Source organism: Triturus cristatus, chromosome 4_2 (assembly GCF_964204655.1).
Source record: "Triturus cristatus chromosome 4_2, aTriCri1.1, whole genome shotgun sequence".
In the NCBI taxonomy this organism is placed as follows: domain Eukaryota; kingdom Metazoa; phylum Chordata; class Amphibia; order Caudata; family Salamandridae; genus Triturus; species Triturus cristatus.
Genome location: NC_140586.1, coordinates 745461582 through 745489512, shown reverse-complemented (window position 1 = coordinate 745489512; position 27931 = coordinate 745461582). Strand labels below are relative to the sequence as shown.

At 43.5% G+C, this 27931-nt stretch overlaps 1 protein-coding gene across 2 annotated transcripts in view; it reads right to left on the bottom strand.

The window, feature by feature from the left end:
• FAF1 (Fas associated factor 1) overlaps positions 1–27931 on the bottom strand; it is a 1868643-nt gene that overhangs the window by 1570972 nt on the left and 269740 nt on the right. For both annotated transcript variants that reach the window (XM_085602652.1, XM_085602654.1), the window contains exon 4: positions 23719–23948. In XM_085602652.1, coding sequence (XP_085458778.1) covers positions 23719–23948 — 230 coding nt within the window. The remainder of the gene's footprint in view (positions 1–23718; positions 23949–27931) is intronic.

Here is a 27931-nt window from a genome sequence, read left to right as displayed (position 1 = left end):
GGCCCACAAATTCACTTCCATTGTCACTCCAGACAATGCGTGGCAAACCAAACCTAGGGAAGAACTCTTTCAGAAGAACTTTGGCAGTGGACAAAGCAGTGTTGTCTTTCAGGAGGTAGGCCTCTATCCATCTGGAGAAGGCACACACCACCACCAAAACATATTTGAGATTGTTGCATCGTTCCATGTGAATATAATCAATTTGCAACACCTCAAAAGGATATGTTGGGGGAGCAAAATGGCCTGCTGGAGTTGGGGTTCCCTTTCCTGGATTATGCATCAAGCAAACGATACAATGCTTCACTAAATTATCTGCACATTTTGGAATCCCTTCGTTCAGCCACACTGGAGCCAGAAGCTTACATATTCCTTTCGCACTGATGTGGGCTGGACCATGTGCCATAGCAACTACAGGCAGTACATAGGCATCTGGTAACAGCCAACGCTGATGTTCTGACAATTCTATCCAACATCCCATCGCGTCTAACATTCCTGTACTCTCTTTCCACTTACTCAACTCTTTCTCTGTAGCCTCTCCTTGAATCGATCTCACACTTTCTATTGTATCCTCACACATTCCTTTTTCCTTGACCCAATTTGCAGGGCCCGCAACATACATGCGACTCATAGCATCTCTGGCTGTTTCTTTCGCTATCTCATCCGCAAAAGCATTCCCGCGACCAACATCATCAGTAATCCTCTTATGCGCACTACACTTTATGATTGATATCTGGGTAGGCAAAGCAAGTGACTCAAGAAGATCAGTTACCAACTGACCATGCTGTATTTTAGTACCGTGGGAGGTAAAGAATCCTCTTTCCTTCCACAAACGATCAAAACTATGTGCCACACCAAACACATACTGGCTGTCGGTATATACATTCACTCTCTTCCCCTTAGATAACACACACGCTCTGGTCAAAGCTATCAGTTCAGCTGCCCGAGCTGAATTATGTCTGATGCGTGCGGTCTCCACGATTGTATGCAAGGTGGTAACAGCATAAGCTGAAGTTGTTTCACCATTAGGGAGTTTAAAACAAGAACCATCCACCCATAGGATCCCATCCGGGTCCATTAGTGGTGTATCTTTCAAATCAATCCTACCTTTTGTCTCCTCCTCAGTACGGAGAAAACAATCTTTTTGTTCCTGAATACCTTTCTCCTCTGGAAGAGGTAACAATGTGGCTGGATTTAAAGTGTAACATTGTTTGATGTGCACATGACTAGCCAAGAGCGTCACCTCATACCCAGACAAGCGAGCGCTTGTAAGAATCTGCGTTTTTGTCCTATTTAGCAAGGTATCCACTGCATGTGGTACCATAACAATAAGAGTGTTATCTAGCACCACTCCAGCAGACTGACGAATAGAAATTGCTGCTGCTGCTGCTGTAGCTTTAAGACAACTAGGCAATGCCTTGGCTACTGGATCTAATGTAGCCGAAAAGTAGGCACATGGCCGCTGCTAGTCTCCAAATCGTTGTGTTAAGTCTGACAACGCACAACCCTCTCTTTCATGGACATAGAGCGTGAAGGGCTTACTGTAATCCAGAGTACCCAACACAGGAGCAGAGCACAGAGCAGCACGTAAATCAGAAAAACTCTTCTGACATTTGTCAGTCCAAGGAAGGGGTTGAGGTGTGTCTTTCAAAGTGAGTGGCAACAAAGGTTTAGCCAACAAAGAAAAATTTGGAATCCACTGTCTACAATAAGAGGTAATGCCCAGTAAGGCACGCACTTCTCTTTGTGTGGATGGCACAGACATTTGTGCAATTGCTTGAATACGTTCTGGAGTCAGTCGCCTTCCCTCCTTCGACAAGAGATGACCTAAATAGGTAACCTCTTGGCGGGCATATTGTAATTTAGATGGTGAAACTTTATGGTGAAGGTCAGACAAGTGACGCAGTAGTGCAATAGTCACGTTCTTGCAAATATCCTCTGAATCAGCAGCAATCAATAAATCATCCACATACTGAATAAGGGTAGCACCTGGCGGCAAAGGTAAAGCATCAAGCTGGCATTTCAGAGCTTGGTTATAGATAGAGGGACTTTTACAATAGCCTTGGGGTACGCGCTTGAACCGGAAACTTTCGACCTCCTAAAGAGAAGCCAAAAATATCCCTACTCTCTTCAGCAATGGGGATGCTGAAGAAAGCATTTTTCAGATCAATAACAGAAAACCAAGCTGCCGAGGCAGGTATCATAGTTAACAGGGCAGTGATATCTGGAACAACAGGAAACTGCGGTTCAACAATTTTATTAACCTCCCGGAGATCAATAACAAAGCGATAAACAGGAGGCTGAGAAGGATCAGTGCGTTTAAGAACCGGGAGAACAGGATTATTGTATACATTTCCCCTCGTCTCCTAAACCACACCCTTCTGAACCAAATCCTAAATAATAGCAAAAAGCGCTCTTTCACCATCATTGGGAATTTTGTATTGAGGGATGCGTGGCAATTTAGCATTGGGCTTGAGGGTAACGACATATGGTGGGATCTCAAGACAACCAACATCATTTGGACCCGTAGCCACAAAGTGTTGCAGGGAGAGAGAGCAATTAAGGTGGAAATTTATCTTTAGACAAATACATTGGGGAAGTCAGTTTCTGCCCCAAAACGAGATGTACACCAGAAGGAGAACAATATATCGTTGCATGCAGTCTTTTCAATAAATCCAAACCCAACAGATTTTCGCCGCAACCAGTCGTTAAAAGAAGCGGAGCTTCTAAATCATAAGAACCAATTGAAGTAGGCAGAGGACAAGATACCGGGCTATGAACTGGGGCGCCAGAAAATCCTACGGATACGTTTGTTAAGCCAGACAAAGGTGCCCCAGGGAGTTTGGAATGAATAATATAACTTCTCATCGCACCAGTATCTAAAAGAAATGGCTCTGAAACACCCATTGTAGTGACATTAACATAAGGCCCATTCTGATCTACTGGAATCGATACAACTCCCTCACTTTGTCTATGGCTGTCCTAGTTAGCGTGAAGACCGTCATTCTCACCTTCAACATAGTAATCATCATTGTAATACTGTGTAGACTGAGTATTTTGCTGATCTAAGTAGTTCATAGAATGTGGAGGTGGAAGGGAACGCTGTGTCTGGGGCGACATACCTCGACCTCTACCCCTGGGCGCTAACTGGGAACCACCACGACCTCGTGGAATAAATAGTCCTCCATTACGCTGTAATAAAACCGGGCAGCCATTCTTAAAATGACCTTCCTCCCTACAATAGGCGCATTGGTTAGGACCTAACAAAGGCCGCGGAATATAGGGCTCAGGCTTTTGAAACACCCTCTGAAACTGGGGAGGCTGTTGAAACTGGTGCTGAGCAGAGCGAGGAGGATAAGCTTGTTGCAGAAGGAACCTTCGTTTTTAATTCTTTGGTCTTCTTCTCTTGCTTGTCTTTTTCCTCTTTGTCCCTGTTTTCGTAATATTGAGCAGTAGCCAATATCTGAGCAGAAGAAGAAACAGGCCATGAACTTTCAGAGTCTTTTAACTTATGTGACAACTCGGGGAGCAAATTAAATACGAATTGATCTACAAATAATCTCTGTCCACCCTCCGTAGTCATATCCTGACCACTGTGATCAATAAACGTCTCCTCAAACGAGTGAAGAAATCGGAGACACTCATCTTTCTACTGTCTACACGCAGCTAATTTATCCCAATTAACTCGTAAGGCGGGCATCATTGTTTTCATTAAAGTAATAATCCTACCAGGGAGTTCTGTGATCAAAACATCAGGCTTAGCACCACCCACTTGTGCTCTATCCGAGGCAGTTATAGCATTCCATGTACCACCCAATTCTTGAACGTGATCCTCTCTACGAATCCGAGCCCATAAAGCTTATGGGACTACATTTCCCATCAACATGTCAATATCGGCTAAAGTCATAATACAGGCATCAACAGTCTGGGACAATTCTTTATAGTAACCAGCAGGGTTTTTACGGGGATCCGGTAAAGATTGTTTGAGGGCCAAAACATCAGATCTCTTCCAGGGCACATGTACCCATATATGCTGGAAGTGAGCGGGAATTGCTGGATTATTACCTGCTTGCGCAACCTCTACCCTCCATATCGGAGGAACCTCTCTCATTGGGTAATGTTTCAATGTCTGACGAACAGCAGGATCAGAATCAAGAAAAGTTTGTGAAGAAAATAAGGACCTAAAAGTGACAAGTGTCCTTACGGCGTCCTCAACCTTAGAACCCACAATGAGTCCTTTATCGAAATTAGCCTGAACATCCAACAGACCCTGGGGAAGTAAACCCAAATCCATATCCTCCCATCCTTTAGCAAGAGTGTCACACATAACATTAAATACATATCTCTGCGTGGGCGCATCCCACTGATGAAAGGTGATCATGATATCTTTCACACTATACAGGGGACCCTTCTCAATCCATTTGCGAGCGAGAGAGTCCAACACCATCCGTTCGTCGGAACCTGGAAGTTGTCTACGAGACTGTCTTCGAGAAAAAGCCGGAGACATGTTCAGAGTCCCAAAGAAAGGGGACAAAAAACCAGAGACAGTATCTGTTATTCGTTTGCGCACAGTAGGAGAATTAGACATAAGGACAGGGGACAAGGTATTAGGCGATACAGGAGTGGAACTGGCAGTTATAAGGGGAGCCGAAGGCAAAGAAGATTGATGTTCAGGAGATGGAGACAAAGGAATCGGTGGCACGAGAGGTGGGAGTGGCAATACCGGAAGGGGCAAATGTGGAAGAACCGGAACAGGTGGGGGGACAACAGGCAACTGAACAGGTTGTAACAACGGGGGTGCATTAGCACCTTGTACATAGGGTGGAGGCAATCTCAATAGGTGAGACATCAAAGGGTCTTCTTCCAGATCCTTACTTTTATCAGAAGGGGAATTAGGCAACACCGGATAGCATCTATCTACCCCTCCACCGGCGGAGGGGTAGATCTTTCAGGTGGAGTCCTCGCTGACCAGGACACTACATGATAGGTGTCCTTTGATCCGCCGGCAACTGCTGAGGTATGATCCCTACTATTGTAGGTCGCCCTCATTCGCTGTGGTCACGTCCCCCACAGTCTGATTATTTGAGAGGTAGGTGTACCCACCTCGCTACGATGTGCAGATGTATGTTACTTGGTCCTGAAGAATTGCCAGTCGATCCTCCTGACGAGCAAGGCAAGAAACATGTTGACCTGCATAGTTACGAGTAGAGCGTATATATCCTTATTTATCACAATCACACATACGCCACTCGATCTTCATTTTAATGAGGCAGGGAACCTATCTGAATAAAGATCTCTTATTTGATTCCCTTACCTGTTTTAATCACTGCACACACTTATTCACCACATCTACTCACACTGGGCCCCTCACCCCCACTACACCATACGGCGTGGAACAAAAGATCTCCGCCAAAGAGCCCCATATTGGGTGCCCGTCGGGTATTGCAGAGCCGACCCGACGAGGAGCAGGCCCAATGATGAAGCATGACACCTAGCTGGCTGGGTGTGTGAGGGCCCTAGTTCAAAATAAGGGAATTTCCCTATCCCCTCGTAATATCATAGGACGACGTCCATAGTAATAGTTATCCTGGCTCCCTTCCTGCTTAAGACTCTTATAAGGAACTACATACTCTCTTTTGTTTTGAGCATCTATCTATTGCCATACGATGCTGTCTCTCTGAAATTTCCATTGCATTTTCAATCTCATTATCTTTAAACTGCTGGGCAGCCTGTATAATCGTCATATTTTGTGCTTTCTTATCTCGTTTTGCCTGCTTAATTTCTTTCTGTTTGGCTTCCTTACTCCAGAGGCGGAAAGAGTCAAACATTGCCGGCCAGGCTTGTCTTTTGAACAATATCGCTTCCAAATTGTCTAATATGTCAGGCTCAAAACTACCATTTTGTGGCCACTGTAGAACGCCATCGTTCTTCGTGTATCGGATCCATGCCTTATTAAAGGCAATGGGGCCGACACCATGTTTTGAATAAAGCTCATAGGTGGGAGTTCCAACCGGAGGAATCGGACAAGAGTCCTCCAGCCGGGAATCCCTATTACAACCAAGCCAACAGAACTTACTAAACTTACTCAGACCAGGCATCGTTATTTCACTGGACTGTTCACAAACATCAAGGGGTTAAATCAAATAATAAAGCACAAACGTACTCACCCCTCGGCTTTGGCTTTTGCAATAGCCGAATCAAAGACCCAAATCAAAACAAAATAGTGGGAGCTACCCACCAATACTTAACTAAGTGTCTTCTTACGCCAACAGAGGCCCTTCTAATGTCTCGCGATACCAAACATCATCAAAGGGACCAAAGCAGGGCGGCAGTCAGGGCAGCAGTCAGCAGCCGTCAGAAAGGAGAAACCGCGCTGCAAAAGACTTTCGGACCACTTCGACATACAGGGGTCGCTTGACGTGGTTCGCGATTCCTCCAGAATTTTCTTGCGGGGCTCCTCACGATCCTCGGGCAGAACTGCTACCTCTGAAGCCGGCCCACGTTCGGGCGCCAAATTGAAGAACCTAGACCTTATGGGCCTGGCGGCGCAGGGTACGCCTTAATCTCCTGAGTTCACCTGCTTTGTCGAACAGAGACACGAGACACTCCGTTAGGCGTAGAAGGTTTGGTTTATTAGCTGCAGCTAAGTACAGTTGTCCCAGAAGTACACTCGGTATGTTCTTAGGAGACTGCCACTTTACTTTGTGGCGCACAATCTTTTATAACACACATATCCACAAAGAACACTCCCAATGCATACAGGTTTAACCAATGAGAAGAATGTGAAAACAAGATATTAAGTAACTCAAATAAGCCTCTCTTCTAACTGTGTTTGTCACCCTTCCCCACAAGTTAATCAGTGGTAGTGTTTATAAGTCGACTTGCAGGTGGCAGGACACATTTGTATGCCCCGGAGGACAGTTGTGAAATAAGAGAATATGAGTAAAGAATAGCGAAGGCCAGAGGATAAGATAAAGTCAGGAAAGAATGGTGCGAACCAACAGATAGTCGAGACAGGGATCAGTCAAACCAGACGAGGATTAGTGGAGTCGGCCGGACCCTGACACCAGCTTTAAACAGAGGCAGGAGATTATTTGACACGTTGCAGTAGGAAGAGGGAAAACAACACCTCGTTCACCGTGCTGCCTGAGTGAGGGCAACACAAAATGGCGGAAAGACACAAAATGGTAGCTAAATACGAACGGGATCGGAAAGCTGAATGACCTCAGTCAGGTTCTTTAGATAAAGCTTCAGTTGTAAGGGGGTCATAGATTTCAATAGTCCAATTGCGTAGCCAGAGTGGGTTAGTGCAATATTTAAGTTCTTATTAAAAGTGTGCTGGGGTGCATCGACTCTAAAAGTCTCCAATTTCAGGACATACCTTATGGTCCCTTGGTCTGCATGTAAAAGATTATAGGCCCAGCTTAGTATATTTAGAATAGCTTTTGCATACACGCTGTCTACAGATAGCTCAAGGCGAATTGCTTAGACGGGTACTGACTGGTTGACTCTTAGCAATTTACACAGTAGAGTCCCTTCTTTTACGTTCACTCGGTGCCATGCCTTAATCGGGATATATTATCCAGAGCATATAGTAAAATTGGTGTTATCTTTGAGCAGTAGACCTCAAGCATATGAGTGAAATGTCAATTACCGGAGGAAGAATAAAGTCTCAATAGTCCGCCAACGTGGGCTTCAGCCTTTAGGCTGATGTGTCTAATGTGGGGCGAATTTTGTATGGTTTGGGTGACAATTCTCCGCAGATAAGCATATTCTTTAACAACCTCTAGAGGTTTCCTATCTAATGTCCAGTTTTAGTACAGGTAGTGCATTTTACCTCTGAAGGGGAGGACTTTAGTTTTAGAGATATTTGGTATAAGATAATGGTCTTTAGAATACCTATCTAGAGCATTAGGATTCCTTTGTAAACCTACCGGTGTAAGATCCATTATTACTTCATTGTCAGCGTACATTAAAATGTGCATATTGCAGGAAGCTATTTTTGGTGGGACGTTATTGATTCTTTGTAGACATTCTGGGACGTTACTTATGTATAGGGAAAATAAAAAGGGGGGTAAAACGCAGCCTTGCTTAAGGCCGTTCTTCGTTGGAATAGGCCCAGTCAACCCTTTTTCACCCCCCAGCTGAACTTTACACCTAGTTGCAGATTGTAATGCCATGATTATGGTGAGCAAATCATTCGCTATTCCAAGTTTCCCTAGCTTAGTCCATAGAGTTGGCCTGTCAAAGACAGTGGTAAAATCGAGAAAAACATAATAAACCGTTTGCTTTTTCATTACTACATATTGGTCTATTACAGTTAGTAACACTGCGATGTTAGCCGTCACAGAGTGCTTTTGGTCAAAAGCCAGCCTGAGTCGTTGGTATCGCTCATGTGGAAATGCCCACTCGTTCAGATGTTCCAGTCGCATTTAGCAAAGATCTTCCCTGTAGCATCCAAGAGGGCCATCTGTCGGTAGTTATTGGGGAGTAGACAGGATACTTTTGTTTTTAAATGGGCACCACAATCAATTCTCCCTTGTCATGATTTTGGGATTCTCCCGGTGGAAAGGCAGTGGGAGAATACCAGAGCCAAAAACTTGCTCCAGTCTTCAGGGTTGCTTTGGAGAACCTTAATGGGGATTTTATAAGGACCTATTGCTGCAGTTGATCTTGCTGCCTTTATATGTAATGCTATTTCTTTCTCTGATTGTGCTGTCATATCAGGGACTTTTTCCTCTTTTCTGTAGCCGGATTCTAACGAACTTGCCAGGTCATAACGATTTGGCTCACAGAGCTCAAGGAGATATTTATCCCACTACGATGGGGGAACTGGAGAGGAGTTACTAGCTTTCCGTGCGCCTGTTACTTTTGCTACGATCCTCCATAATTCCTTACTGTTTTTTTGGTTCACTGCTATTTGAATGTCCACCCATTTTTTATCAGTTTGTGCACGCCTAGTTTTCTACTTCTGCCGTTGCCACGCTTTTTTCCACTTTACAACCTCTTTCTGTCTGGCTCCAGAATATTTTAAAATGTGCAGCCTAATCAATTTGTTTAACTTAGAGGTTAAGATGTCTGAGTGGTTTGGGGCTTATTGACTTTTACGCACCCCGCTACTAACTGTGCGAGCGGTCAATGGGACCACTATCTCGGCAATCGTGTTCTCATAGGCTGTTATCGGATCGGCGTCTGTGCTACTGTTAGTCAATTTTGGGGAAATGATAGCGGAATTTATTTTTGAAATTGCTTTAGAGTTCCACTTTATTCGCCAATACTTGGAGTAGATTCCTGTGGTTGCATTTTGCTGTGTCAGAGACCATGTATCTGAGGATCGTAGCAGGATCTCAGTTGTCAATAACAAAATTGCATGGTCACTTACTTTTGTCGTTTTAAGGGTCAGGGTTTGCATCATCCCAAAGAGATGCAGACTGCATATTACAAAATCGAGGATGGACGTGCTAGATTTTTCCTTTCTGTCTCCGTTTAGTATGAGCCTATGTGAGGCCGCCACCAAGGCAATTAACACTTTCCCTCTTTTGTCAGCCTTGATCTCTGAAGGGAATAACGGTGATGGAATTGACAACTTATCCCCATATGCATTAGTGCTCCATTCAGACAATAGGGTATTAGACATTTTCCCATTAAAGTCCCCGTTATCAATACTGAAGGGAATCCTTTGGAATCTATCGCAGAGTCAATTCTAGTAAAAACTTTAATCATTAAATGGTCATTTGCAGGTCCCGGGGGGATATAAACATTAAAGATAAGGAGATCGTGCATGGAGACAGCAGTGTTTTTCTTATACCTAATTTTTATAGATTGGATATTTGGCAGACACATATTAGCTACTTCCTGATCCCAGAATATATCTTCCTTCAATAAAATGGCGAGGCTTCCTTTTGCATAGCCCATTCTCACGGCCTCCCCCGGGAGATCATACATGATATAATCTTTTTGGTCAAAGGATACTATGGACCACGTCTCTTGCAGGGTCACTTGAGTGAGTTTTATAAGATCAATGCTAGTTTTCCAGGATCTTTCCCAGCTATATTCCATGATGCAATAGTTAAATATCTGCTTAAAAGGAAGCTTGATTGCCTTGCCTGGCTTATAGTTATTCAGATTTGTAGCTATCCAAGACCAAGAAAGATTATGGGGTTGTGGCCTTAGGTTCTCTTGGGTGAGGTCCAAAATGTGTTGTTCCCAGTTACTTACAGAGACAGTTAGTGTTCCTCCAGGTACTATTGCTTGCGCACTTGCACAATGTGGAATGTGGGTACTACATGTGGTCCTAGTGTCGGTGTGTATATTTTGGTTTTTGGGGCGATTTCGATTTTCCTTGAATTCGACCACATCAAATCCATATTTATGGATGATATCCTTCTCATTTAAGATAATTGACGGTATCCCTTTATACCAAAATTCAACGTTTGCCATCGTAAACTGAGGTTTATTTGGGAATGACACTAATTTTATTTCCGACGGTGTTAGGCCGTGAAGCAGGTAAACTTTCTGCAACAAATTTAATATCAGTATGTTTCCGTCTACCCTCGTGCTAGAACAAGTGACTGCGGAAATGGCAGCAGTTCACACGGTCGCCTTGGCGGCTTCATCAGCCAGTGAATTCCCTTCATAATGTACGTCAACACGCGGATGACTCAAGGTGTGAATAACTTGAGTCCGTGACAGGCATGCTTTCAGCTTTGCCACTTGTTCCCATAACAATTTATGTTTAGTTGTGCAACCCATGGAATCTCTAATCCCATTCTGGCCCCAGTAACGAAGATATTCATTGCGTGCATGTGTTTAAATGTCTGTGATCTAAAACTAGACGATACGTGTTGTCCGGTTTCATTACTAGAAATGGGGGAGGTGCAAGTCTCAATCACACCTTGGTATTCGAGTTGGTCTAAGATTTCTTTGACCTGTCTTTTTGCATCGTTTTTAATAGGGTACTGTCTTGTTTGATTTGGAGTAGATTTTAATGGGATTTCGTGATGAGTAGACTCCACATCCCACCCTACACGGTTGCGGTATAATGCTGGAGCTAGCGCTAGGACCCACTCCTGCGTGTATAAATGTTTTAAAGATTCTGGAACGTGGGCGGAGAGAGCAGATTTAGCTTTACCCTTTTGGGCAATGCGTCACAAACTCAGGCGGCCAATCTTTTTCTGCTAGCAGTATGTCATATCCATATGTTAAGTTCTCCCAAAAGAGAGCTTTAACCTTTCTTGAGATGTCCCCCTCCATTTGGAGTGTAATTTTGTGTAATCGATGTGGGACACCAATTCTTATCAGGTGCTTCCACCGTGATGTGTTCATTCAATTCTGCTAACGCCAGAAAATCCTTCAGGTTCTGGTGAACTATTGTTATTTTTGCCGCGCTGTCTAGCATACTCGGAGCCCTTTCCTTGTTCAGAAGCTGAGTCCTCAGTAACCTGGGCATGTCTAATTTTCAAGCCAGCTACTTTCTTTTTGAATTGAGGTTTTGCTTTAGGTTGCTTGTCCTGTTTGATAAAATAATCTGAATTATGATGCGGTTCCCTTTTTGTCTTTGGTCGATCTTCAGTCTTTTGTTCTGATTGCCCGACCCTCTCCGAGTTTTTGATGAACCCTGAAAGGAACATGTATCAGTGTCCTGATACCTGTCAGGTTTCCTAATGTTATCACAATTCCTAAGGTTATACCTTTTCTAAGAGGACTCCTGTTGGGGAGACCCACCCTTTGATCGTGAATTCTTTTCTGAATTTTTATTTTCCCCATTTCTTTTTAGAAGAAGTTGGTGCTTGCTTCGAGTTTTCCTTGTCGGGACTACCCGCCATTTGTGGCTTCCCTGCTTTGGTTCCCAAATTATCTCTACCTCACACAGCATAGGTTTATTCGATAATTTTTGGTAATTCTCGCTCCTTATTTATAACTGCTATTTCCCTTAGGCGAATGTGTATGGCCACTGCTGCTGCCTCCCCCTTTATGTTGCTCAGCAATATTGCCGAGACTTGGGCAAAGTTACCCATCAGTTTAATTCCCAAATCCAGGACAGGACCTGCCCCGTACTCATTCTGTATCTGTTTCAATACCTCTGGAACGACTGCTATGGAAGGAGTACCGTGTATTCGAATGTATATGCATTATGTACGGTTTTTAAGTCCCTGACGGGCAGTGGTCTGGAATACCTAAGAAAGCACCTTCAATGGTATGTTCCTGGGAGAATGTTGCGTTCCATGGAAGCAAAGAGAGTGATTGTTCCAAGGGCTAAGAAAGTCAATTGGGGTGGCAGGAGTTTCATTGTAGGTGCCACGAATGCCTGGAACAAGCTTCCAATTCATCTTAGGAACTCCACAGATCTCCTGTCGTTTACGAAGGAGCTGAAAACGTGGTTGTTCACAGAATAAGCTCAGTTGCAGAGGGACTCTAGTGGGACAGTGCTCAGTGCCAGGACACCCTCGGGTATTAGTGCGCTTTAAAAGCCTAAATAACATAACATATACGGCGGCAAAGATTGTTCACCAAGTGGTACAATCCTCAATCGAGGGAACCATCCCCATTGGCAAGCAGATGGTTAGCATTCTGTGTTTTTCCTGCGGACATGTATGGGGAAATACGGCCTCCAGCTGTGAAATTTTTTGTGCGACCCAGAACGGAATTTTCTCCCATTTGGAGGGTATTGTTCCTATCACTGATTTTAGTGCCTGTGGGTTAATAGTAGGTGTGGTCTGATGTGGACCTATTTCTCCAGCTGGTCCACATCAGGACCAGCTGGTTGGACTGTCAATGTTCACATGACAAACCGGACAATATGTTTGTATACTCTGACTATGTCTTTGTATACTGTACTGACTTCATCCACTGTATCCATCTTGGGATGTGGCGTGTACGTCGGACACCGGCCAGGTCGCTCCTTCTATGATGAGCGTCCAGAGTCTTACAATAGATGTGTGTGGGAGGGCGCCTTTAAACCAGAATTTATTCTGTGGATCTGCAGGTGGGAACTGAACCCAATAATAGAACACCTCTGATCCGAACACCTCATGTGCCTCAATCACGAAAGGAACACAGCCACCTGTTGCAGGTACGCTGTGTTCAAACAGCTTTATAGTTACTGCATGTCTGCAATTCCTTGCAATGTTAAGAGCGTTTGCAAATTCTTTGTCCCCGTTCCCTGAACCACTGCTCATGGACTCAGTCATTCTCAACTTGAGAAGAATAAAACATCTTTTAGAAATTTTAGGTTTTTTTTCGTACAAGGTGGGAACCTTCTACCCTTACAAGCTTGTTAAACCTTCAGCCAATGCACAGAGTATATCTGCTCAGCTGAGGCAGGTTTCCCTTCCCACTTCAGATGTCTCTGAAAAGGTGTGAATAGAGCTTTCTGAGAAGCACGGCTGAAGTATTCAGATTTTAACTGTTAATATAAGAATCAAACCAACGTTGGCGTCGCCATGTCGTGTAGTTCCTAGGAATCCCCAGGACCTGCGTGTTCTGGATGAGCTAAACTGAGGGATTGGTGTCCCAACTGCTTCTGGACAGCCTCACAGGATATGTCAGCCGTTAGATCAGCTAGCTCTACAGTGCCGCTACCCCCCCTCTATATCTTACAGTGGTGTAGGTAGTTTCTAACAACCACTGAACATGACAACCCTGATTTTTCAGGGATCGTGGAAAACAGCACAGTACTTTTCACTCAGTCAATCGTGCTCACTTATTCTCAGAAAATACACAGGATGGCGATTAGGACGTTTCAATAAATATTTATTGGTCCAGAGTCAGTCTTGTGTAAAACATATTTGCCTCAACAGAAGCATATGAAAGAGATTTCTAGTACCAATATAGTAAATAGTAGATTCATTTCTACCATAGTGCTAATACAATGAACATAAGCAGTTCAGATAAAACAGCAGCACTTGCATATTCCTAAAATGCGTGCCCTAAGTAATTTGCCTAACTGTACCTAGCTTAGATTTAAATGTGTAGCATGTATATGCGTGTAGCCAAGAAACCCATAGGGAAGAACCAGCCCCTCTCCTGATACTTAAGAATGAAGGACCCCGTCTCTGCTTTGAGGATGACACCCCGCGAGGGATGTCGGACCGCTTTGTGTTGAAGATTCAGCATGCAGGACCATCAGCTTGGAAGGAATTCTCCTCGGATTTGTAGGGGGAATAAGGTTCTTATGTACTAGAGTGGTCACTCCAGGGTTTCTTCCAGAATCAATATGTTTTGAAAACAATCAAATGTTTTGAAAACAATCATAAAAGTTTTTCCAAACAAATGCGATCACGTACAGCAGGCTGTTGGCCAAGGATGAAAAAAGTGGTGACCCTAATACATATATTAATAAGTAGTGAGATGCACACCGTTCTTTTATGCACTTCAAATTTTTCCATGCTTTATGTTCTCATGCTTGTCCATTGCAACTTTGTGCGGCGTGCAAGCGCGGTTCGCGCCCTGTCCCCGTTGCGCATTTCAACAAGACCAAACACGAAGGAACCACTTTCTGGAACCTATACCGGATGCACAGCCCAATCCTGGATTATTATGAATCCAATAAATCAAGTTTTCAATTCCACCTCTTTTAATTTCTTCTTATTATGTCGCGTAATCTTTTATTCTTAACTTTCTTCTTCTTCGATTTATTCTACTCATTCGTCCATTAGTGATATTAGTACAAAACAGGAGGAATACGCGTTTCTGCATATCACGACTTTATTTGCGTCACCCAATGCATTTCGGGATTAATTTCCCTTCATCAGGGGTATCTGCAATACAAGTATTCAGTAACATCACCGTCAGTATTCATGTCACTTATTCTCAGAAAATACACAGGATGGCGATTAGGACGTTTCAATAAATATTTAAATATAAATAAGGAGATTTAAATATTTCTCACGGTAGCATGACTTCTATAATGATCCAATACTACATTTCCCAGAATCCCCTTGATGTGTATCCTGCTCATAACATCCTTGTTATGAGCAGGATACACATCAAGGGGATTCTGGGAAATGTAGTATTGGATCATTATAGAAGTCATGCTACCGTGAGAAATATTTAAATCCGCTCCGCAGTTTGGAGATAGCCTGTACACACGTTTTTGACTGATCAGTTGCTAATTAAAAGGAGAGGTACAAAGGGAAGTTAATTGTCAGCAGCGATAGCAGCTTTCAGGTCCGATGAAGGAAAGAGCTTCAGTTCAGTAGGAAAATGGCGCGATGCTGGGGAATTCATAGTGGGCAGATGTAATGTGAACTCCGAGTTTTTAATCAACAATACATATCACGGTAAGCTTAGTGTGGAATTGAGGGGATGAAACAGTAGATGGAGCGTGAATAGAAGGGGGAGAGGTTGTTGAGAGAAGCAGGGAAGGTTGGTTTTTTGAACTAGAGTTAACTGTGTGATGGGATTGGTTTATGAAGGTGAAATTGTTGGAGAAGGAAAGAGCAAACAATCTTTCTTCTTTTTTTAAAAAAAACGCGTTTGTGTAAGCTATGTTTACGATGAGAATGTATTCAGTTTACGTTTTTGTACTGCAATTAAGAAATATGACATGAACACTGACGGTGATGTTACTCAATACTTGTATTGCAGATACCCCTGATGAAGGGAAATGAATCCCGAAATGCATTGGGTGACGCAAATAAAGTCGTGATATGCAGAAACACGTATTCCTCCTGTTTTGTACTAATATCATCACTAATGGACGAATGAGTAGAATAAATCGAAGAAGAAGAAAGTTAAGAATAAAAGATTACGCGACATAATAAGAAGAAATTAAAAGAGGTGGAATTGAAAACTTGATTTATTGGATTCATAATAATCCAGGATTGGGCTGTGCATCCGGTATAGGTTCCAGAAAGTGGTTCCTTCGTGTTTGACCCCGATACATAAACATGTCCTCAGGCACGGTATAATTATTCTGTATGTCAGGTACTGGGATTATGATAGAGTATTGAGAGCCTGGTGTCCAAGAGACAGGAGCAAGCTACTGGGTAAAAGGTCACTGGTTTAGAATCGTTATTGTCGTGTGGATGGGACAAATGTATATAAAAAGGGTATACATGACAGGACCAGCCTAAAAGAGAGAACATAAATGCTGATGCTGCCTCTTGTTTATGATAATTATCAAAACAGATAAATAAAAGGCATTATCATTTACAATGCCAATAGCTAAACTCGCAAATGTAAGACCAATTGCATTGCAAATGCTTATTTTTTTATATTGGAACTTTTTTTTTTTTTTTTTTAACTGTGTGCACTGGGGCTCTGCTAACCAGGCGCCAGTACATATGCTCATACCCTTGAAGGATATCGAAATTGTCTGTCCTCCTAATTGGCACATTTAACTTACCTATATCTCCCAAGTATATTGTACAAAGTGTAACCGGGGAATGTGAATTATATGTTTCTAGTGGACTGCAGCACACGTTGTGTTATCACTAAAGCGACATAGCAAGCTAGAACTGCATTGTTCTTGTTAGGTCCAGTAAATGTTTTAGTAATACCACTATTGGACTTTCTAAAATATTGATTACACATCTAATTTACTGTCAAAGTCATTAACCTATTAGCGCAAGAGAATGGTAGGCCCACTATGTACATGAAGCACCAAGTGTAGCACAGTGAACAGTCTACGAATATTTGACTACGTTTCTGCCCAGGAGAAACCTGTTTTGATTGGGTTGTATGTAACTCGGAAGTACCTACTGTATCCTTTTCGACAACACTTTCCCTAGGAGTTTGCAGAGTTGAGCACCAAAGTGGTCAATACAATGTGCCGTATAGCTTATCTCTGCTGAGCTTTGGTGACAGCATTATAACTGCCTCTCTGGTGGCAGAGAAGTGTGCGCCTCTCTCGCGAGAAGCCTGTTACATGTCCACTACTGGTCATCACTGCTCAGAGTCTAATCGTCAACTGTGATATATAGATGTGATTTACAGATACTGATGTTATGACCTCGTCCAGGGTCAGTGAACCATCGAAAATAAAGGTCTGTTTTGATGTCAACATATGCAAGTTGGCACCCCACACATATTCTTCTGAGAGCCCAGCATCTTCCCCTTCAGCGATAGAGTACAGTTGTTTGCAGTAAGAAGCAAAGATCCTGTTTATATCCACTTACTGATGCAGGAGATGGACTTCTGGATGTCAATTGGTAGTAATAGTAGTGTGTGGTGCATTCACAAGAGCCATCTGATTGCCTGCTGACATAAATGTAGTGGTCCATTTACAGCTCCTCCATTATGAAGGAAATCCTGGATCTAACCCAAATTAGGACTCCTCTTGCATAGAATGATCAGATGGTATAAAGCAGTTGTGATTTCTACCTGCGGTGTAGTCTTCCACCCTCTGTTTTATTAGGCTGCATTTCGAGTAGGAAGACAAAATAGGCCCGCATCGTTTCAATATGTGGAGACATGGTGTCACGTGACACCATGCCCTAATCCCCTTACATTCCATGTCAAGAATGTCTACATGTCAGTATTTTTCATGAGTGTACTGTGGTTAGGTAGGAGACCCCGCCCAGCCTGATCTCCCATGCCCACACGTGGATGAAGAAGGAAGATACTACACTATATGCAGCATGTAGTGATATAGATCTTCATGCTGTGCATACTTCTGCCACCTTATACTGGGATCAGATGTTTGCAAGTTGTTTTTCTACGAAGAAGTATCTCGAGTTACAAGGTGTATATAAAGTGCGACTCCTCCTTAAGTTGACACCGACTCCATGTTAGACTGTTTAACGCACAGCGGGTGAGTGTACACAATATGATGCTCATGTGCATTTCACACAAAGAATGTAATTAACAGAGATCAGAGACGTGCAATCAGAGTCACAGGCGTCCAGGGGAGAGGTTGGGAGCATGTGAATCTACAGAACTACACAATGCAAATGCTTGCAAGGCTAGTAACATTTTCTGTTTGTTCCATGTGTTGCTGTAGATACACATCATCTGCATAGACTGTAAAGCAATACCCACCCCTAACTGTCTAGGTGTGAAAGATGCAGATGTCTGTAATTGGGCCATTGAAATGTTCTGGCCAACCATAGACTGTTGCCTGGCTAGAACATCCACAAATTAGTATTCAGTAAACATGGGTAGAGTTGACGATCCTCCCGAAACAACCTGGTAAAGCAGTGTGAAGAATTGGACATCCAGAAACAAGGTAAGACCAATGAAGATTGCAGGTTCTTTATTGTAGAAGGTATCCAAGAGACCCCATCCTTCAACTCCCAAGAGCAACTGACACAGTGTTCAAGGAGTAACATTCTCACAAATACATTCCATACTAGAACACAATAACCCAGCATGACATAGCCAGGTGACATATACCCACTCTAGAATGTTACATCACCTCCCTCTTTTAACCTAGAACACTACATCACCTCCCTCTTTACCAACACAACAAACCCAAAACACAAAATAAAAATGCACAGCAACAAATAATAAGCCTTAATCTTGAAATCTTTGAGGAACTCTCCTCAACCTGACTGGCCTTGACGACACAGGAGGTGAAGGAAGAGAAGGAACTGGTAAAGCATGAGACAAGCTTTCCTCCACACATTTAGAAGGACATTTTGCAACCCTGTTAAGATTCCAAACTCTATGATCTTGGGTTCTGACAGCATTACCTAGAAGTCTGATTACTTTAATTGGTTGACCGAATTTTGACCTACCAAATTTCCTTTCAGGCAGCTTTACCCTGACCCAATCACCAACCTGAATAACCGTTTTTTTAACACCCTTTCTAGTGTCATACAACTCCTTTCTCTTTATCATTTTATCCATTTCACGATCCTTCCAACCTTCAGTTTTGTCAATAGCACCACCCACTTCCAACCTTCTGGATGTCACCCAAAGAGGATTCACCTGCGTGCTAGGCACCCTACCTCTAAACAGAGTAAAAGGAGATACACCAGTAGAAGAATGAGGCGTGACCCTATACTCATATACTTTTTTATTGACTGCTTCCTCCCAGTCATATTCAGATATTAATGCCAACTGCATGGCCTCTTTGAGCACCCTCACAAACCTCTCAACAACACCATTACACTCGGGATGGTACAAAGCAGCCCGTTTATGTGTAATCCCTCTTTCACTGAAAAATTCCTCCACAATCCTGGACACAAACTGCACACCATTGTCTGTCAACACGGATGCTGGCAAACCCTCACCAGCAAATAGATCATCAAGAAACTTAATAACTACAGCCGAATCAACACTGTTTACTATTTTAATGACTGGCCACCTCGAGAACATGTCCACACAGACCAAAACATACTGATCACGAGACTTCACCTTAACCGGCCCAAGAATATCAACGGCTATATCTGTCCAAGGACCATTTGCTTGCTTCCTGATAACCATGGGTTGAGTCCTACATTTAAGAACTTTGTCACTCACCGCACACTGAGGACACGAGCGCACCAATCTTTCAACCATAGTGTCCATTGCAGGCCACCAATAAACTTCCCTCAATCTTTCCTTCGTTTTCGCAATGCCCATATGACTGGAGTGTGCATTCTCAACTAACTTTTGGCGCACTGCACCAGGAACCACCAGTCTACTACCTCTAAAGAGAAGCCCATTTGAAAAAGACAATTCTTCTCTAACATTCCAAAAACCCTTAATCTCCTCATCACACAAACGTTTCTCACACCACCCATCACGGACAAAACTTACAACACGTTGAAGAACAGCATCAACCCTCATTTCAGCGCTCCATTCTTCCTCACTAACCACCCCCTGGGTGACTAAACACACACTCCATTCTTCTCCAGAATGTTCACCAAGAAAATAATCTTCCTCATCATCACCTTCATCAGAAACTGTGGAGCCACCAAGCCTCGACAAACAATCTGCGAGAATATTGTTAGCCCCTGGCAAATAATGAACACCAAATTCAAAGTCTTGCAACGCTACAACCCATCTCCTTATCCTATGTGACACACGGTCAATACCTTTATTACCGAAAACCTCCTTCAATGGTTTGTGGTCAGAGACAACAACAAACTCTTTACCCCACAAAAATTTCCTCAGTTTACGAACCGCCCAATACACAGCTAGGGCCTCTTTCTCAACCACCGAGTAGTTACACTCTGCCCCTCTAAGAGGCCTAGATATAAACAAAATGGTATTGTCCCCTACTTCACCAGGCTGTAGCAACACCGCACCCAGTCCTTTGGAGCTAGCATCAGTCATAACATAGGAATCTTTAGTAGGATCAAAACTGGAAAGATTAGGAGCTCTATTCAGACAACCCTTAATCAAGTCAAACTCAGCACTACAAGATTCATCCCATATGAATTCACAACCTTTCTTTAGTAACGCCCTGATCTTTTCAGTATTTTGAGCAAAACCAGGGACAAATTTGTTATAAAACTCCGCCATCCCTAAGAATTTTGTGAGTTCATCTCTACTTGTAGGATAATTCAACTTACAAATGGCCTCTACCAGAGACGGTTTTGGCTTGATCCCTGACCCAGAAATTACATGCCCCAGATACTCAATCTGTTTTACATCAAATTTGCACTTATCCAACCTGAGAGTGAGGCCGGAATCTTCCAACCTAGAGAGAACTTGATTTACCCTTTCATTATGTTCTCCCAAACTTGACCCATAAACAAGGATATCATCCTGATAGATTTTGACTCCAGCAACATCCCGTAAAGTATTCTCCATCACCCTTTGAAACACTGATGCAGCCGATATTAAACCAAAGGGCATTCTAAGAAATTTGAAAGTGCCAAACGGCGTGATGAAGGCCGTCAAATCTTGGCACGAGGGATGGAGTCTGACCTGATGGTAGGCCGAAGATAGGTCTAGTGTAGAAAAGTGTGTGGCCCCACCTAACGAGGATAACATTTCCGTAATGTTTGGAAGAGGATAATGATCTACAACCACAGCTTTATTTAGTTCTCTCAAATCAATACATAGCCTGGCCTCTCCGTTGGCCTTCTGGGCCATAACAACCGGAGAAACCCACTCCGTAGCTTCAATTTCTTCAATGACCCCACTATCCAGCAATTTTTTTAGCTCGTCCTTCATTTTGCCTCTTACTAATAAAGGAACATTCCTGACTTTAGCCACCACAGGATTAGAATCCTTTTTTAGTTTAATGAGATGTACATACTTTCCAAGACACCCTAGTTTCTTTTCAAAGACTTTAGGAAACTTACTTATCCATACACTGTTATCGGAAATGGAAGCAACAGTGGATAGATCCCTCAAACACACCGAAGGAGATTCATTGGGATCTAAATAAACCCCAAGATCACGTTGGTGTAACCAACTGATTAAAGAGTCCCCTTTCATTGAGACATAAATCTTCCCTGCTGTGATCCTGCCTTTAAAATCTATTGTTCCCATAAAATATCCCAAAAGATTTATAACTTGACCACCATAACCTCTAGGGATAATATCTGGTTTAAACAGTTTCACTTTGGTGGTTAGATATTTTTCATAGAAGGTTTTTGGCACCAAAGTGATCTTGGCCCCAGAATCGAACAACATATCTACAAGATTGTCATTAATCAACACCTTCTCTATAGGTCCATCTGTTGCCTGATCGCATACTTGAGATACGATCAGATCACCGTCATCTTGCTCATAGATGTCTACCTCTCTCACATTTTTTGTATTTTTGCTAGACCTACAGCACTTAGAAAAATGACCCTTTCTTTTACAAATGGAACATGTTGCTTTCCATCCAGGACAGTCTTTGAAATTAGCTACATGTCCTGCGTTTCCACACCGAAAGCACTTGACTGAAAATTTAGGATTCCAGTTTTGAGGTATGACTTTAGAGGAACCTGAACCAGATTGTAAAGATGACTTGACCAATTTGTCGGAATTCTCAGAAGACTTTGTTTTGATCTCTTTGACATCAGTGTTAGCATTTTTGTCAGTGTCCGAACCCTTTTTTATGGCTTCCGAACATGCTTTAGAATGTTCGTGCATTTTCAATGTGGTGATAACTTCTTCCAAAGGTGGATTATCTTTCTGCCAAAGAGCATCTTTCGCCTTCTCAATCGAAGAACCCAACATAAGTTGATCTCTAAGTCTTTCCTCCAAACTACCAGCGAACGAGCAAGTGGAAGCCAACTTGCGCAATGATGTAACATACTGCTCCACAGTTTCATCATGCCTTTGAACTCTCTTGCCAAAATGATATCTTTCTAAAACCATGCTCATTTTTGGTAGATAATGTAAGTCCATTTTCTTAATACAAATTTCATACTCATTGAGGGAGTCCCCATCAGCTAGGTCTGGAAGGTGTTTAAAGACTTCTTGGCCCTCTGAGCCTAGACAATGTAAGAAAAGCGCTGACTTTCTCTCTGCACTCAGAGATGTACCACAAACCCTGGCATAATTGGCAAAAACCTTTTTCCATTTTATCCATGGTATGGTGGGATCACCAGGAGAAGATAGAAAGAAAGGAGGAGCAGTGACGTTTTGCATGGTCGCAAGAAGAAATGAAAAGCAAATAACCAAAATAAAATATAAAATGGGTAGTCACACAACACTACCTCTCTTTCATACACCACAAGCAATCGTGAATGTCTCCATCCATGTACAATAAGGTAATTGTAAATAACACCTCGTGACCTGAGCCACTAAATAGGAGAAGACCCAACACACATACAACAGAAAATGATCTGCAAATGAAGAAGTAAAAACAATCAGCTGAGCAGATCAGCGTTGAGAAAGACAACCATGCTGTGCAGATCAGCGTTGCCGATAAATAACACGAAACAGATCTGCAGTGAAAGACTCTAAAGCTGTGCAGATCAGCGTTACCAAAGCAAAAAAAAAAAAAAAAAACGCTCAACAGTACCTTGAGATTATTCTTGGCATCATAGGAAGGTGAGCACACTGCAAGAAGATGTGGAGAATGCTCACTCGGTTGTCAGGAAACCGGAAGAAACGAAGGCACAACGCTGGACTTTAGGCGAAATGGGTTGCCAGGCAACCATGTAGAAGGCCATGGAGTCTGCGCACTCGCTTGACGATGACGTTGCAGGACAACGTAGAGGAACGTGAGTAGCTCGTTGGTTGCTAGGCAACAGTGCGAAGGCCGTGGAGACTGCGCACTCGCTTGACGATGACGTTGCAGGAGAGCAGCTTGTTGGTTGCTAGGCAACAGTGCGAAGGCTTCAGAAGAAACGAAAAAAAAAAATTAAAATAAAACTTTACTCGTGCCTTCGGTAGTCGGGAAAGCCAGGCCCCGAAGAAAAGCGTTGAATGGCTATAACACACGCAGCGGTGATGAGAAGCGATCCAAGCTTGAACAGGATCAGACGCTTTGAAAAGATCGTCTGGGTACTGGAAACACAGCGGAAGGAAGCGAGTTGGGGTCTCTTGTTGATTTCCACTCGTCGCCAAAATGAAGAATTGGACATCCAGAAACAAGGTAAGACCAATGAAGATTGCAGGTTCTTTATTGTAGAAGGTATCCAAGAGACCCCATCCTTCAACTCCCAAGAGCAACTGACACAGTGTTCAAGGAGTAACATTCTCACAAATACATTCCATACTAGAACACAATAACCCAGCATGACATAGCCAGGTGACATATACCCACTCTAGAATGTTACATCACCTCCCTCTTTTAACCTAGAACACTACACAGTGCTACAGAAAATCTGTCACATTACACAGCATTTTTAAACACCAAACAGAACAGAAGTAATTTTCTGGACAACAAGGTAACCTTACCAACTGTACAACTGTCTTCAAGGACCACGTCTTCCTTCTTGTCCCGGTACTCGACCCTGAAGTCCAGCATTCGAGGCAGCCTTTCCACAATCTGTCGAGATGAGACAACAGGTCGAAATGCAGAGACTGAGGCGGGCGATGGGGACGGTGAAGAGGAAACTGAAGTAGATGCTGTAGCTTGGCTTGTCGGACAAAATACTGGGCCTGGTAATGTTTCACCAGAAAATTCGCTAAAAACAATATAAAAAGTAAAAGGACCAATTAACACGAAATTTAGTAAACCTCACAAGAGTATGTCCCTGCGATGGCTAAAGCATAAACATGGAGTGCCTCTATACCAGTGAGAGTCTTCTGATAACTGTAGTCTTTATATGTTGTTTTGAACGAACATTAATCACAGGTTTTAAAAATATAAGAGCAGTAAACTGTTTAGAATACAATCAGCATTCCTATTGTGTTACAAATTTTACAAATAACCCACACACACCGGTCAAGAGGCGTGGGAAGAAATGTGGCTAGAGCTGCCAACTTTGGAACCTGGGCCCAAGTTTGAATCCTGACCTCAGTGCTCATATGAAGATTCTAGGCAAATTGCTTACTCTTACAATGTTCTGGTAAGGTGATACTACCTGGACTGACTCAATCTCCTTCTGAAGGAGATCCTGGCAAAGTAAAATAGGATAGGTAAAGAGATCAAGAAGTTACAATTTCATTATGGGTAACACCCAAAAGCATTTTAATTAGGGGTACATAAGACAAGATTAAAAAAGGTACAGAGGGCAATAAATAAGTACAACAGCCAGCACGGACTATTGAAAAATATATGACTATAGACAATACCCCTGCGTCACAACCAGGACGACATAACCCATAAACAGAGTTTCGCTAATCATAAACTCATAACCCAGCGAGTTAGGATGGTGTCCCATAATGCACTGTGTGCATGAGTGTATGAATTAGTCCGATAAAATTCAGCCCTGAAGTAGGCCTTTGAACCATACAGGCAGCATATAGGCCGAAACATGTTGCCATTTCATAAGATGGAATGCGTTACTTACTTGTAACTGCAGTTATCCAGTATTGGTATCTTTGATAGATTCACATGCCTGAATCATTCCCCGTCGTCGGGATGGGAGTCCCCGGTACATAAATAAAGTAATGGCCCATTAGATATATATAGTAATTGGCCAAAGGCCTCACTTAAGTAACAACTCCATGTCCTTTTGTAAAAAGGACCAAACTCTAGAGAAGAGCCTTTCAGCTATCACCACCCTCTGGAACCCACCTGGAAGGAGCTCTAGTCCCTAAGATTTTCAGAAGCACAGTGCTAAGAAGGTGCATCACTGAGAGAACTAGGTGAGCCCTTCCAGGGGAGGCGGGTGGGTTGCATGTGAATCTATGAAAGATACCAATACTGGATAACTGCAGTTACAGGCAAGTAACGCATTCCTTATCCAGTATTAGGGTATCTTTCATAGATTTACATGCCTGCATCAGAGTAGTACGCAATGATAAGCACATTTCGGATGGTACAGCATATAAAAAATTAATCAGATAATAAAATATCAATGTAAAACATAGAAAGTACCAAAGGTCAATCAAAGAAACCATTATGGAACACAATATAGAAATGTGCGTATAAAAGAAAGGATGGTGAGATGAAAAAAGGGCTCACCCTCTAGCGAAATAGATGTCGCAACACCGCCTGTCCCACCGCAGCATCCTTCATGAGTAACCGTATCCAAGCAGTAATGCTTGGTAAATGTATGCGGCGTCTTTCATGTTGCCGCTCTGCAAATGTCTGTGATAGGGACACCCGCAAAGAGTGCCATGGAAGTAGACCTCGCTCTAGTGGAATGGGCTCGAACCGTGGAAAGCAAGGGGTGGCCCGCTTGCTGATGACAGAAAGTAATAGCTCCAGAGATCCAACGAGAGACACTTTGTTTAGTCAGTGGAAGACCTTTCCTAGGTCGAATGTAAGCCACGAAGAGTTGGTTGGATTTGCGGAACGATTTTGTCCTGTGAAGATAGAATTTAAGGCAGCGTCTAAGGTCTAGAGAGTGTAGAGTTCTTTCTGCCGCCGTTTGAGGATTCGGAAAAAAGGTCTGTAAGACTATAGGTTCATTGAGGTGAAAGTCTGACATGACTTTGGGCACAAACTTAGGATGAGTCCGCAGTATGACCCGGTCATGTTTGAACTGAAGAAAAGGGTCTTGAATTGAGAATGCATGGAGCTCACATACGCGCCTGGCAAAGGTAAGGGATAGAAGGAGTGCCGTCTTTCAAGAAAGATATTTAAGATCAGCTCTGTGTATCGGCTCGCAAGGGTGTTTCATAAGCTGAGCAAGAACTGTCTTGAGCTGCAAAGTGGGAGGCAGAGACTTCACTGGAGGAAAAGTCCTGAATAGGCCTTTGAGAAATTGTTTAATCAGCCTACTAGACCAAAGAGAAGGGCCTGCAGAAGATCTTCTGAAACAGGATATTGCTGCTAGATGAACTTTAATAAGGTGTGAGCAAGACCTGAAGTTGCCAGATGGAGAAGGTAAGGTAGTATTTGTTCTGGGGAAGACGAAAGAGGGTGTATTTTTCGCTGACTTACACCAGATGCAGAACCTCTTCCATTTTAAGGAATATGTCCTGTTAGTACTGTCGGCTCGAGCCCGAGCCAGAACCAACCTGCAGTCTGGAGGAATGTCTAGGCCATGAAACTCTCGGAACTCAGGAGCCAAGCCGATAACCTGAGAGATGCTGTATCCGGATGTAGGACTTGTTCCCGGTTCATTGTGAGGAGAGTGGGAAACGGTTTCGAAGAGATCGGCGGTTCCAGAAAGAGAAGATGGAGCTCCGTGAACCAATGCCGACGCAGCCACACCAGAGCTATTAGGATTAGCGTGCAGGATTCTGTCTTCATTTTCCTGAGGACCCTGGGAATCAGGGGAATTGGTGGAAAAGCGTACGCAAAGAAGTTGAACCATGCGATCGAAAATGCATTCCCTAGAGATCCTCGTTGGGGATGCCAGCTTGCGTAGTTTTGGCATTTGGTGTTCTGTTTGGTAGCAAACAGGTCCAGGAGAGGAGTGCCCCATGGGGAGAATATGCAGTCGAGAGTCCGCTGGTTCAACTCCCATTCGTGGCATGTTGTTTGTTGCCTGCTTAGAGAATCAGCCAGTACGTTGTCTGTACCTGGATCATATTCCGCTCGAAGGGAAATGTTGTGATGGAGTAACCAGTTCCAGATTTTTTTAGATTCGGGAGATAGTGTCAGGGAACGAGTCCCTCCCTGCTTGTTCAGGTAGTGCATCGTCGTAGTATTGTCCGTCCGGACGAGCACTAGAGAACCTTTGATCCTGGGAAGGAACGCCAGGAGAGCCAGATAAACCCCCTCGAGCTACGAGCTGTCTATGTGAAGCTTTCGTTCGTCAGGAGAACATTTCCCGCTGATTCGAAGTTCTTGGAGGAAAGCTCCCCAACCCTCCCGGGACGCATCTGTTGTGATGACCTGTGGAGAAGCCTGGAGCAAGAAAGGCAGACCTTGAGAAAGATTCTGTGGACGAGTCCAACACTGCAGAGCTGTGACAATCTGAGAGATCACTTGAATGACATCGTCGAAGGATCCTTCGGATTGAATCTATTGAGCAGACAGTGCTTCCTGGAGAGGGCGCATGTGGAGGCGACAGTAAGGAACAAGCAGAATACAAGATGACATCATTCCGAGAAGGGATTTGAAGAGGTGTACCGAGAGAAACTTCTTGGATTTCATGTGACTTGCCAAATGAAGAAGTTTGTTCTGCCGCTCTTGTGATGGGAAAGCCTTTTTCTGTGTTGTGTCGAGAGTAGCACCAGAAAGGTTATCCGCTGAGAAGGCTGGAGAACGGACTTGAATCAAAAGTTGGTCGCACTCTGCTCGTCACACCAGCAAGTTGCCCCAAGGAACTGTGGTCAATGTAGTGGCGACGGCGAGTACGCCTATGCCACGGTGTATGTAGAAAAGTATGTGTCGCATTAGCCATCCCTGGACACGTGTTTCGAGTTAGCTGCCTCTCGTCAGCAGGGAGCAGGTCAGTGTAAAGGGGTGCCGCGTGGACTGCCAAAATGTAATTAAAACAGGTAGAGTACCTCTCATGGCGCGCAGGTGCAGGTCCAAGGCTCGTCAGCCCGTTGGCTCAAGGGAGCCGTAATAAATGTATCAAAAGTTGGTCGCACTCTGCTCGTC